The following is a 14105-nucleotide window of genomic DNA, read 5'->3' as shown; positions in this document are numbered from 1 at the left end:
GTGGGAGTCACCCTTGTACAGAGCACCATCACAAACACTAGGCACTACTGAAGGCTTAGGGGAAGGTGGAAGCAGAATACAAGTTGTAAATAGGCTTTCTATTGTAAATGGCAACTCCAGTACCTCAAGCACATAATGAGAGCTTGTCTGTGTTGACAGAGACATTTCCCCAGGTTCAACACAGGAAGGAGGCATTCCACCTGTAGAGCACCCTCTCATGGGAAACTGAATGCTGTCTTGATGAGCATCTTGACAGAAGACTAGATGAGCAGGCAGCTGGGCACCCTGTGAGATAAGCTTCTGCCAAACCTCTGCACAGTCACCTGCAAGGCCACCTGCACAGTTTCCAGTGCTGTGAGCAGCTGCTGGGCAAAGATCCAAAGGGAAACACGGATCTGCACCAAAAAAGGCAGCCTCCATTTGTATAAATAAAAAGTTGATGTTCTAAACCACAGAATTGGTGATGTTGATTGGGACCTCTGGAGATCAGCAAGTACAATAACCTGCTCAGGTTGCCTGAGCAGATTGCCCAGGGCTATGTCCAGTCAAGTTTTGAGACTCTTCAGTCTCTCTGAGCAACTGCTCACGAGCCTAATCACCCTCACAGAGAAGGATTTTCTTATCTCAGAAATGCAAGCTCTGTCTCACCAAATATCTTTGCTAACCATCAGCAGGGTCTCCTAGCCCTGAAGAAAGAGACCATTGGCACCTGTAGCATTGACAACTATAGCCAGTGGGAGCCTGACCTCAGACATGCTGCCATGTTGATGTGTAAGTTGCAACTGCAAGAAAGCAGTTGAACAAAAAACTTCAGGAAAACAAACACAAAACCAAACAAAAACAGAAAGTCCAAAAGAAAAGTCTGCCCCCGTTAACTGAACTCAAATGTTTTATTGAGCACTATAATTTGAATATGAAACCACTAGTTTTTTTCCTTTTTTTTTTTTTTTTTTTTAAGAAAAACCTTTTAAACAGGTTTCTATGGGCATTGATTTTGCCACCTGACCTTCCAGTCACTCACACTGGTGCTGCAGACACAGCATGCCATGGCCAGGTCTGGACTTCTGTGCCCTGGGAGGAATACACAAATCTCTGGAAGAAATCTGGGCCAGGCCTGGCCTGAACCCAAGGAATCATAGAATCATTACCCACAGAAGGGTCAAGAGGGGCTGACACATGGTGATCAGCATCCCTGGAGAAACTTTAAGTTTTTGTCTTTCAAGCTAAAGATGGCTCCAAACTCCATGGGGTAAAGGGATGGCCCTGCTGGCGTCAATGTCTAATCTCCTGCTACAGTGGGGTCAGGATTTCTTCCACAAAGTAACACTGAGCATCTACTTTTGACCTACAAGGAAGAAAAAGGGAAGATTTTTTAACTGTACATCCCTCTTTCTAAGCCTCTTTAGGATTTTCGTTGCTCCTCTCAGTGCTTGCACAGCGCTGGAGGGCATCTGGCAATCAGCAGCAAAGGACTGATTTACTCCTCCACAAAAGGCAGTTTATTCCTTGGTAGGAAACATATATGTCATTACTCTGTTCCCTGAGCATTGCACACTACAGATGAACTCAAACTGTTTGGCTAGATACCAATACAATAAGTTGAAAAGGTCAAAAGCACATTCACCAACTGCTGCTCTCGAGAGATGCTGTTCTTGGGGGAGAATGGGCAGCACTGTCCTTGGCCCCAGGGACAGTTTGTTTTAGGCCTCCAAAGCCATTTCCCAAACAGACTGCACATTGTCCCATCTGTGTGGTGAGGCACTGGGAGCTCCTGACAGAGAGCAGCCACAGGGAGCTGCTTCGCTTTTGCAGTGTCTCAGCATCCTCATCCTAGAAGTTTACTTCCTTATGCCTACTCTGGATCTACACTTTTTAGTTTAAAACCATTATCCCATCTGCCATCACAAAAGGCCTTGCTAAAACTCTGTCCCCATCTTTCTTTCTTATAGGACCCCTCTGAGTACTTGAGGGCCACAATAAGATCACTCCAGCACCTTCTCTTCTCTGGGCTGAAAGCTCCTTAAACGATATCCCTTTGTTTTTTGATCAGGTGATTATTCTACTGTACCAGCTCTCCAGCTGGGCTCAGTGAGCAGCTGCACAGACAGCAATGCCCCCAAAATGAATGGAATGATGCAGGGGCTGGGAATGAAGAGACAAACTGCAGGGTGGGCAGGAGACACGCTTAAGGCAGCAGGAGTACCAATACCTCTCAAACTATCACAACCTAAGACTGTGAGACAAAGCAGGGGGGGGAAAGAAGATGGAGGAAGGAGATCATGGAAGAAGGAGCCCACAAAGAGAGTTACCTCTGTTCTTACACCTGAGAGAAACAGAACACCTTCCCACAGAGTATCAAGCTGCTTTGCTGTTTATTTGAGGGATATCTGCCACTCAGCAATGCGCAGAGCCAACCTGTTACCTCTTTGTGCTGAGACTTCAGAACTTCACAGCAGAGAAACTGAAGGGAGAACCCTTCTGGTGACTGTTTTAAGAGCAAGAATCCAGCAGCATATGTCCAATTCCCTGAACTGGCACTCCTGGAGAAATATGTTCTTGCGTGCTGTGCCTTGCTACTAAACCCTTGATTTCAAAATATTTACAGTGGCTCTGTTACTAGAGTTGCTTTACAATACAAGTCTCAATTTCATTCTAGTCCAACTACTCCATCTAGTGTTTAATCTTCATAGTTTCACATTGTTCAGGAGTTTTTTGTATCCTTGATGTTGCCAAATCTTGCTATTGCATCACATTTCTCCCAATAGCTGGTGTTTTCTTTAAAGCTCCAACTTCTGGAGACAAATAGTTACCTGAGAAAGGAGAACAGAGGTATCTTTTTTGTTTAGTTGTACATTTTAAGCAGTTTTCAATCTCTATCTGGTTTTAAGTACAGATTGACCTCTTGACAATGTAGGTCTTCAAAAGTCAGCTAATAAAAATTGTTCCATTTTTATGAGCTATTTTTTGTTGATGGAACCTAACTCCTAACACCTTTGGAAGACGTCAACTATCACATATTTGTGGCTGGATTGACACCTGAATTATGAACATGGCTCTCTTCTGCCCTTCCTATTTTAGAGCTGGTGGGAATCAGATGAGCCCATGGAGTGAGACTAGACATGTCTTAGCTGAATTCATCCCACCACCCATTGCAGCTGCTAGGAACTTGGAGAGCTGGTTGGGACTTCTCTCCTTCTCTTCAGGTTTGTGACCATGGGAGATGTTGAGTCTCTCCTCTATGGACACATCCTGTCATACAACCACGTGTCTGCTGTAGGTTTTGTTTTTGTTAAACCCCTCACTGCTAGGGGTGGAAAACTCAGCTTTTGTTATTTTAACACCCAAATCAACTGTACCTCTATCACTTCCCATTAGAGAAGGGAGTCTCAAGACGTTCTTGGAGCTCCAAAATCAACTTAGAATTAGTTCTAACCGAGTTAGAAGGGGGCAGAGATACAAATATCAATTTAAAACAGAAACAATGGTGGATGCAGGAAGGAGATTGCCCATGTCCCTTCCTGCCTTACCTCACAGTGCTGGATTTCAGCCTTGGCTCCCTTTCAGAGTCTGTGAAGCAGCTCCAGCTCCTTGCCCAGGTTATTCCAGTTATTCCATCTTTACTGAGTACCACCTATGCTGCAGCTGCCCACACCAGCAAGAGAAAAGCAGACTGGTGTTGCACTACACCGGCAGTCTCACTGAGGTCACTGCCAAGAGAGTTTAGTCCCACCCTCTGTTTGATGGCCTGGGCACTGGAAAAGGAAAGCTGGGTGTTCATAGCTACACAGGGAAGCTTTCAGTAGGGACAGATATAACTTCTGAAAACATGAGTTACTACTTCCCATGAAACTCACTCATCCTTCTGTTCACTAATTACTAAATGCTCCTATAGCTGGTTCTAAAACTAATTACAGCTGTGAAATCCAGCTGCAGTTTGTTTTCATGACTGTTGTCGATTAAGTTTGGCTTCATCAGGATACCCCACACTGTTACCAAATGAAGAACTTTTGACCACACTATGGTGCAACTAATAAACATTAAGTGAGAATTTGGGTAAAAATCTCCCAAAAGAAAGATTTTACTTGCACTTTCTGGTACCAAAGAAAAAGAGATTACATGTTCTTTTAATCCTTGCCATGGTATAGTTCAGGGTTTCATGAGGGAGGACACCTTCAGAAGCACAAGTATAAACTCAGTGCTTAATTTTCATGTATCAGAGGACTTAGAAAGTGACAGTGGTGCCTTCAGCCATGGATTCTCAAAGCAAAGGCAAAGACAGCCATTTGATTCAGCTTTACTGAATTCAGCAGTCCAAGAGCCTGCTTCTCATCTGGAGACAGTGCTTCCCCATCTTCTCCTTCCCAGCTGCTAGGGTCTTCCTTCCAAACTCCTGGAGGAAAAGTGTCCTAGAAGAGGTCACTGCCAGCAAAGAGCATGAGAGGGCAGCTGGCCTGGAGCAGGCCCTGGTGTCCATCACTCAGCACTTCTACTCCAGCCCTGAAATTCCGTATGAGGCTTGCAGCAGAATCTGCTACAAAACACGTGGAGCAGGACAAACCAAAAACGTGACAGCATGTGACATTACATAAGTACCTGTGAAGAGGACACTCCTCTCTTTAAACCCATGCTGGTTCTTTAGATCAAGAAGTCCCGTTCTTGTGACCATAGGAAAAGGAGGGATAAGACCAAGGATGTGGATTTGTAAGAGTGTAATGAAATGATCATCACTGTGCATATGTACAGTGTAATGAAAAACAATCCTGTGGTAGAGGCAAGCCTGGCCTGTTCACCTATCGCTGTAGGCACTCCCAACACACCCCCTGGCCAAAGTGACTGTTTTCTTCCCCTGATTTGGAAAAAACCACCACAGAGCCAATACCTTCCAAAGGTAGGGGACAAAGTGATAACAGTCACGTAGGACTGCTTGCAGAATAAAGTTCCTAAAGAGAAGCAGAGCAGTTACCTCTGCTGACTCTGAAAGTGCCAGGTCTCCTTTAGTACAGCCTCTTACTCCCATCCCATCCTTCCAGGAGCAGGAACTTATCCCCATGGGACAGTAACTTACTCTGGGAGCAGGAGTACTTAGTGCAAATCAACTTTTTTTTTTTTGCTTTTGAGCTAGAGCCCTACCCATTGATGGCTGTGCCTTTCACTGAAGTCCTGCTCTGTATCTGAGAAGGTCCAATCAGTGAGGAAAAGATAGAAGGCTGCTCTCTGACAAAGGATTGAGCAAGCTTTTAATGTATCCCAATGCTTGCCACCTAAAAGAGCTGATGATTTACTACTCGTAAATTCATCAGAAAAAGAACTTCAGAAAAGATCTGTGTATTCACAAATCTATGTGGAAAATCCTCAAATTGAAACTGAAGGCAATCCTTTTTTATATGAAAATCCTTATTTCTGATCTTTTTAATGATGAATTTAACTACAGAAAAGGCAGTCTTTGAGGGGGAACAATGTGAGTTTTTCTTAATTTTTTTTCCTTTCAGAATGAACTTTCTTGTTTAAAAAGCTACCTCAATTTCAATAGGCTTTTATCACTAGAGAGAAACAACTATTTCTACTACGTGTAACACTTGAGTCAAAGTGCTCAGTTTTGCTTTTTCAGTTTTGATAAAAACCTAGAAGATTTCTCCTTTTTTTCGCCTCAGCTTATATTCAGAACATATTTGATGTGTCCAGTGAATCAAAAAAAAGAAACAAATTTCACGATGACTGTTCTGTCTTCCTGATTTTAAGCATGATATTTTACTCATGTGTGCTGTTCTGTTTTAGATGAAGGTATTTATTTTATTTTTGGCTACCTAGCTGTCATCTTCTACAACACAAACAGCACAGGGCTGCGCCAAGGAGTACCTCAGAGTACAGCAGATCCCATTAAAGTGAAGCTGGTGTGAAGACCCTGCTGGTGGGTTTGTGCTGTCCCTACAGCCACCCTCAAGCCTGCAATGAGGACAGAGGTGACAAAGGGACTTTTCAAGTACAAAACAGTTGGGTTTTATAAGCAAAAAGTGAATGTCAGCCACATCCCAACATACAAACAGAGCAGTCAGCACAGAAGCAAAGTGGAATCAGTTTTAGCAATCTGCTTATTGCTGAGCATGATTGAGCTGCTAGCACTTTACAGCACATCACAGTGTGAATCTGGCCCTGTGGCCACATCTCTCCACAGGACAGGTGAAGAAGTGGCTGCAGGGGCTGTACTGCCAGCAGTGGCATAGAGCAGTCCAGGAGGAACAGATTCATGCAGTCAGACAAAGATTTTCTAAGGAGAGAGAAGGAACAAGAGCCAGGGATCAGAAAAGCTTAGAATCCTACTGAGGTCTGGTGTTCCCATGAGTCTTCCTGAGTAAACACGAGAAAAAATTGGAAATAATCAAATATGTTTTGGACATAAAGCCAACAGAAAAAAAAAGCTGAGTTCATTGAGGAGATCAAGAAAAAAACCTTCAAGCTAAACAGGAAAAACAAAAGTTGTCACTGTAGCCACATACTTGTGTGCAACTGGGACATGAACAGAAGACTAGAGTTTGGGTCTTTGAGCAAAAACAAATGTGAGAGCATGCAGTACTCTGCCAACTGCATGAGCAACCTGAGGGATGTTTGAGTAGGACAAACATTACTTTTTCCACAAAACACATTGAAATTCTCTTAAACTTGCTGTCTCAGAGGACATAATTCTGTGCCATGAACACTCTGTAGTCTCTAGCCTTGAGCTTCCACCTACCTGGGGGAGGCTCCCCTACCTTCAGTCCATCCTGGTTCCCATAATGGGGGCTTACCCCTTCCATCTGGGCCATGTCTGGACACCAATTCCTTTCCTGGGTGGTTTGCTCTGTGGGTGAGTAGAGATTCTACCTGCCACAATGCCTGATGAGCCAGAAGTCTTGGACCTCATCATATCCAGGGGCAGACCCAGCCTAGAGCACAAGCCCAGAACAAGCTGTGACAGGGGCTAAATCTGGGCAGTTTCACCCCAGCACAGGAGCGGGACATGGGCAGGATGTGCATCCCATGAAGGGACTCAAGAGTGGCTGAAGTATTACTCCCAGAGTAACATTTTATTTTTTTTTTTCCAGTTCTTACACCAAAGAGAGGATGAACCTTCCCAGATCCATACAGAAACCTTCTCTACAGAAAGACATCCTGTGTGCTGATGGCAGCTCAAGATGTCTCCTTTCTTTAGATATCCCCTTAATTCCCTATGACTCAGCCTGGACCTTGCTTCCATGATTCCTTCCCTGGGAGAGAGGGCAAATTTTCAAGTCTTTTATATTTACAGCTCATTCAACACTCCTCCTCTCCCCATCATATTCCAGACTAGTTTTACAGACTGTCTAGAAAATAGGAAAAATTGTCAAAGCCACTGCTGGAGGCAGTGTCCCTTAATCACTCCCAAATCCAAGCTGGGAGGAGAGGGTTGAGCTGTGCTCACTCCCTGCATTCCCATGCATGAGTGCCCAGGGAGGTGCCAAGAGTCTGGGCAGCTCTGAGCCTCAACAAGGAGCAGAAAGCTTACAGACATGCAACACATGGCCATCAGAACCAGCAGCTGCACAAGGTGTGGACCCCCTCCACGAAGTCAGTAATTGCAGCACCACAGCTGCTCCTGGAAACAGTCTGATCCTATTTGTGGCTTGTCAGTTTTCTCTTTTCCTTCTGCATGTGGCTGTGTGAGTCAATGACAGCTGGAGCAGTCATCCTCACATCTCCTCCTGTGGGGCCCCTCTGAGACAAACCCACCACATTTCCACAAGCCAGCAACAAGCTGATGACACAAACCAGGGGACAAGGCTGGGTATCTCCCTGCCCAAGGAGCCCACCCACAGAGAATCTGAGCTAACTCCTGTAGCATCTCACAGTTAATGTTATTAGGCAGTGAAGGAGTACAAGACAAAACAATTCCCTGAAGTTCTTTCTGTGTGTTTCCACTCTTCACCTGCATATCGCCACTTTCCCTGTCTGTGCTGTGGATGTCACTGGGCACAAAGTCTGTTTCTCTGAGGCACCACAGCTATGACCCAGGTGGAAAAGGGGGGAAGGTTATCTCAGCTGGGCATGTATGTGAGACTTACACCTCTGTGCACTTCTTGGAATGGAGTCACAAGAGCCCAAAGGCAGCTGGTTCACACCAGGAATTCGCTAACAACAGCCCTGAGGAGCTGTTCTCGTACCATTAAATCCCATCCACCCACCCATCCGTTTCCCCACTGCAATGCCAAATGTAAAACTGATATAAGAGCAGCTACGCCAGGTCTCTTGTCAAGTCCTGATGCTGGAGGAGGCTGCAATTTAGCACAGAAAGAATTGGCTTTGTTGGGATGGAAAACCAACTGAGTCCCAACCTCTCAGCTACAATCAGGGTCACTGGGAAAAAACATGACTCAGATGGCCTAGTTTAGGTATCTGCTTTGGGGAAAGAAAAGTCACATCCAAAACGTGGTTACTTCTCTCTTTCCTGTACTAGCTCCTCTACAATTTTTTTCTTTAGAGCTGGCAGCAATTTAGTTAGTAGACAGCAATGCATTTAATGAGAGAATATCTGGTCTCATTAATTCACTTACAGACATGCACATCACTGACATATGGACATTTTGCAGGACTTTATTGGTCAGTTTGTAGATTCAGACTTGCTCTTCTGTTGTTGGTGTGAATTTCCTTTTATCTTAGTGAATTAAATATGGCCTATTTTTCTTTTGTACCCATAACACATAACCTTTCATTTCCTGGTAAATTCAATTTAAGAATGGAAAATATGCAGGCCACAACTTTTTAGAAAGAAATTTCTGTTTTCAGGCACAACTATTACGCAAAAAAAAAAAAAAAAAAAAAGCCACAGAACCAATATAAAAGTGTATTTGCTTGGGAGCACAGAGTACACAGTTGTGTGTGTTGCAACACAACCATCCTGAATTGCAAGGGTTTCGTGCTTTTCAAACAATATTCATGACATCTGGACATTTTTCTGCAAGAATAAATAGGCACACAATGTCCTGAAAGGTAAATGGCTCCTTTTTTCCCCTAAAGATTTTGAATCACTCAGCATAAGTTACTGAGTCCCACTGGTGTAAAAAAAAAAAATTGTCATTTTATGCTGTTCTGTAGGCACCCCCTACCCACTCTGTAGAAGTACTGAAAGTGGGAGATGGTAGAAATTTTTATATCAGACTTATTGAGGTGGACAAGAGCTAAGAGCTGCCCCCAGCAGAATTACCTTGTGCAATGTGCATTGGGAGTCACATGGCTCACATGCAGGTTATATTTGCCTTACAAGTTATAAGGCAAATTATTTAGTTTTAAGTCAGTCTTACAGCCCAACTTACTCCTACCTCTTACTACAGCGGTTATAATTAAATATTTCCCTCTTAAGTGGAAAAATTGCATTTTTCCCCACCCTTGTGTCAGTTAAAAGTAGAGGTTTTAGTTTAAAAAAGCTACCTCTTCTCCAAGACTTTAAGGGATTTTAAGCCCAGAAAAGAAATGCAAGCTGCTTTCCCCTGTAATAGCAAAGAAATAGAATCACAAACCAAATCTCCAAGACCCTGAGAAAACGTGGTTGCAATGCAAAATTGTAAAGACCTGAAGGAAAATCTTTACCTCAAATGTGCGCAGGACTTTAGCCAATGCCCCAACTTCTTCTTTCAGAGAGAAAATCAAAGAAATCACACCATTTTTATTGGGGGAGTCTTCAATGTACCTAGATTCCTGAAAGGAAAGGAAAAAAATACACAAACAAAAATTACTACCATTCACCCTAGGAGTCAGTTTTGCCTTTCTCCGTTTCCCTCTTGCACAGCACCAGTGATGTAAGGAGGGTGTAAAACAGCTCTAAGTGGGAATCAAGGCAACTGTTGCTGCGAGAAGCAGAGCAGCTGTGGGGCTGCTCTGATTTATGGTGGTAGAGACACAAATCCCTTCCCTCAAACTGGAGCCCTCATGAGAGCAAGGTAGTCAAAAAGAACATTCAAATAAGCCTAACACCATCCTTGCCTCACTTCACCCCTCAGGGAGGACTGAGAATATTACTGCACTTCAGTTTCAGCTACAGTGCAAAGTCTGTCCCTCAGGCTTCCCTTCCATCAGCACTCAGGGTTAAGCAGAGTAATGTAGATGTGCTCTGTGCAGAGATGCAGACCATGATCTGTTTCCCTTCAGTTCTGCTTGTACCTTCCAGGTACCCCCAGGAGAGAGGGGTAGTCACAGGAAGGATGGAAGGTGATTTTAAAACAAAATAACATCAAGCAAAGAAAACCAAAGGGGAAAAAAAAAAGAAAATTATTCAAGTAAACAGTTAGATCTTCCCTAATTCCCGTAATGAGTAAGGATTCAATTAGGGCAAGATGTGTTTTCATTTATATTTGTTCCTTTTTCTTATTGATTTTCTGCTGTGCAAATTCCAAAAGGAAATTTCCAGTAGTCTCAAAGGTTTATTTTTGTTATTTTCACAGTTCTCATTACTAGAATGTCTTTGCATGTCTTTACATGTGTTTCTTTTCACAAAAGCTCTGTTAAGCAGGGAAGAGCTATTTTACCACTTCAGAAAGATTAAACTGAGCCCTGGAGTAGAGGCAGATCTTAAAAGCTGGGTACTTGGCATGGTACTTAATTTTCCTGATATCAGAGTAAATGTGATGTACAACCACCACAAACTTTTGGAGGCCACATTAATATCTCATTTGCTTGTTTATTTCATTTAAAAAAAAAAACATTTACTGGCCTTGGACAAATTGCTTGTGGTTGGCATTTCAAAGATCACACCAGACATCTGCAACACAGATGAGTCCTGGTGTAACAAGTCCTGGGCTAAAGCTTGATTCAAGGTACTCATTCAAATATTCCTTATAAAGATCTGTATTTTTGGGCAGAGCTCGCCCTCATTATGGCCATTGCACAATTAAACATATAAATCAGAGTAAAAAGAGTCCCAGTTCCCAAATATTGTCCTCAGTAGAGATAGCCTTTTCAGAAGACAAATTAATAATCAAACCCAGCTGCCCTGAAGCCATAAAGTTCTTGGTGGGCCTACATTTCCTGAGGCAGAGCTATGAAGAGCTGCCTTCTTTTGTAAAGTAAATAATGCTGATTCTTCAAGCCATCTCCAAGGAAGCTGCTAACAGACTGGCCACACATTTTTCTACCCAGCTCTGTTTCCAGAGGCTGAAAAGGTTTTCCAAATGTCTTCCAGCTTTATGAGGGACCTCTAGTGGGAACTGTAGTAGAAGTGCTGGCTTTATGCACCAGAAGGAAGATTGCCACCTGTTCAGCTGTGACACTTCCTGCAGCATCTGTGTGTCTCCTGAGTCCTCATCCAGCCAGGGAGTCAGCCCAGCTCCTACACGGGGAGGACCAAGAGGAAAAGCAGCTGGAAGTGATGTGTCAGCTGGCTAATGAAACCCATTTACACCTCAAGCAACCACAAGGGAAAACGATGACAGAAGTCTGGCAAAAGTCAAAACAAATGTCTGTAGTACTGAAATTTTATGTTAGCGTGACCAAAACTGTCATCTCAAATACTGTCCATGCATTGATTTTTCCTTCTGTTTTCACCCACCACAGCCAAAACTGATCTTAAGGACAGAACTGGCTCCACCACTGTCTGTTCAATGGATCGAGATTTTGGTTTTCACTGTCTGCAATGAAACTGCTCTAAAAATCATGCAGTTATATATTCAACATATTCTTGCCAAGTCATGCTGTGAGGACCAACTTATATGACAGCTTGACTTGAATGTGTGTGACAAATGAAGAATTTGTGGTTTGGATACTTGCAAGGGATATAATGCAAAGTTGAAGTCCTGAAAGGTAATTCTGATGATTCTGATCTCTTTGTACAAAAAAGCCTTAAAGAAACCTTTCAAAACTTACTGGTCACTAGCCTTGATTTGTTGAGATCAGCTGCTTTCAATCTGTCCTCAGTCATTTTCCCATTCTTGTAAATTGATTTATATTGGTGCTCAAGAGAAAGGCACACTGTAGTAGGGAGTAGGCACAAGTGCTGTAAACAGCCTCATACTTGCTTAACTTCTTGCACATCTGCATATGCACTCAGTTCCCTGGAAGGCCTTTTAACAAGCATCAGTCCATGCCTGAGGCTGTCACAGAGGTGACATCTTTAATTGCAAAGGGGGAGAAGATTAAAATGATTGTTTTCATGGTACCCAGTTCTTGTCAGTATATAAGGAGGCAGCCTGCATCAATACACACTGCAGACAATAAACCTCAACACATGCACTGGAGGTGATAGCAGCAAAAACACAGCCAACTCACATTATTGTTGAGCTTTTTGTAGTACTTATGCATATTTTAACTGTTGATCAGTTTTTCCATTCTTATTTTGGACTTTAACTTCTCATTCCTCAGCATACATGGAGGAATTGCAGCTTTGGGGTAGTTCTACTCTTCTGTTACTATTGTGATTATGATTCAGAGTTGAAGAAATAATTTTATTGTGTAGAAACATTGTTTCTGTGATATGTATATGTGATTTATAGTGTGCAGTAAATTCAGCTCTAATTTTCTTCCAGCTCTGTTGTTTTCCAGGAAATAAAATAATAACTAGCTAATGAGCATGAACAACCATCCCTGGACCTAACACTATCTCAAAAAAAGTGTTATGTAGATGCAATTTACCTCACAACAAACCTGCATTTTTAGTTAGCCGCTTTGCACATAGACTGGTATTGCCATTCTGACAGAGGTGGCAGTATTAGGGGTCAAAAACACAATCTTGTCAGCCTTCTAATCCATTGCTGAGATATTTAGCTAAAGCCCTTTAGAGTGAATTCCAACACTGATAAAGCCAGAGAAAGCTTTTCTTGTAATTTCCAGGATTAAAAATTTTCACCAGTCTGCTGTACATTTCAAACTTACTAGATATGCAACATGGGGGAGGGGGCAGGGAATATTTCAAATTAAAAGATTTCTAAGTTACTTGTGAACATGGAACTACTTTCCAAGTCAGATTTCTTAAGGCATTTAAATGCTGATCACTGCAGTTCATTGGAACCAAGCAATTACACAGCTTGGCTAAGCAGCAAGGTGAGACCCTAGAGAAATATTGTGGGAGTTCAGCCTCAGCACACAAAGCAGTAGGAATAGAGGCATCTCTGCTCTTATAAAAAATAGAAGCCTCTTTTTTTGCATATCTGATGGAGCTTGTCTCTAGCTTCAGCAGCATTGCATAGGACACACAAGTGCAGAATTTTGTCCTAATAATTAACCATGCTGGCCTCAGGTTACATCACTTGCCCCTGCAGTAACATCAGTGCCTGTATTCAAAGGCATGAACTTCAGGTCTTTCCTGTATTTCCCAAAGTAAAGAGTTCAAAGTCAGTCACTAAACATATAAAAAGAGGACAAGAGAGACCCAAAATTTAACAAAAAGCTCCACCAGAAGAACACATAACTTCATCTGTTTTCCTTTAACAAAATAAGACAGCTTTCTTACATCACACACGTTTAAGACCTCCAGTAAGCTTCTGGTCTTTTCTGATGCTTTGTTTTTTTTGCCATGTATGCAAGGATACTGTTGCAATGTTTGTTTGCATTCTCACTGCCCTTTCGTGAGCACAATTAACAGCAGACAAGTATGGGGGCTGCCAAAACTGTTCAGGTATGGCAAAGCATCGCAAGAGGCCACCTTGATTCTTCCCCTCTTGGGTCACACTGCCTCTCAGAGAGTGGAGGACAAGCATAGGAGTGCAGGACTGAGGCAGGACATCCCTCCACCTCTACAAAAAGCAGGCACAGACCCCCTCACTTACCAGGAAAGATTCACCATTCATTTTGCAGTGCTGTGAGTCCATGTTGCAGAAGCCAGCAACGCCCACACCAAGGAGGCCCCTTCAATACAGCAGGTGAAGCCTTCAGACCTAACTGCAGTGGCCAGAAATCCGTGCAAAGGTACTTAAAGTGGAGCAAGCAAGGCGAAGCCACCCCCTTCCCCAGCTCCCTCCCCTGGACAGCGTGCCAAGGGGGCGTTCTCCCTGCACGCCCCCCCCACCCACCCCTGGCACACGGAGCAGCCGCTCCACGCTGACCATCCCCTGTGAGCCCCACGCCTGCCTGCAGCAGCCCTACAGCAGATTGTTTCTAGCTGCACCCAA

At 43.3% G+C, this 14105-nt stretch overlaps 1 protein-coding gene across 1 annotated transcript in view; it reads right to left on the bottom strand.

The window, feature by feature from the left end:
* The window catches only part of PAH (phenylalanine hydroxylase), a 33844-nt gene extending 19969 nt beyond the window's left edge, over window positions 1-13875 (bottom strand). Inside the window, exons 1-2 of the mRNA XM_015628058.2 lie at window positions 13764-13875; window positions 9598-9705 (exon numbers count right to left, since the gene is read on the bottom strand). Coding sequence (XP_015483544.1) covers window positions 9598-9705; window positions 13764-13805 — 150 coding nt within the window. The 5' untranslated portion in view covers window positions 13806-13875. The remainder of the gene's footprint in view (window positions 1-9597; window positions 9706-13763) is intronic.
* Window positions 13876-14105: the final 230 nt, after the last annotated feature.

This window comes from Parus major, chromosome 1A, assembly GCF_001522545.3.
Source record: "Parus major isolate Abel chromosome 1A, Parus_major1.1, whole genome shotgun sequence".
Classification (NCBI taxonomy): Eukaryota; Metazoa; Chordata; class Aves; order Passeriformes; family Paridae; genus Parus; species Parus major.
This window is presented reverse-complemented; position numbering and strand designations above follow the sequence as displayed.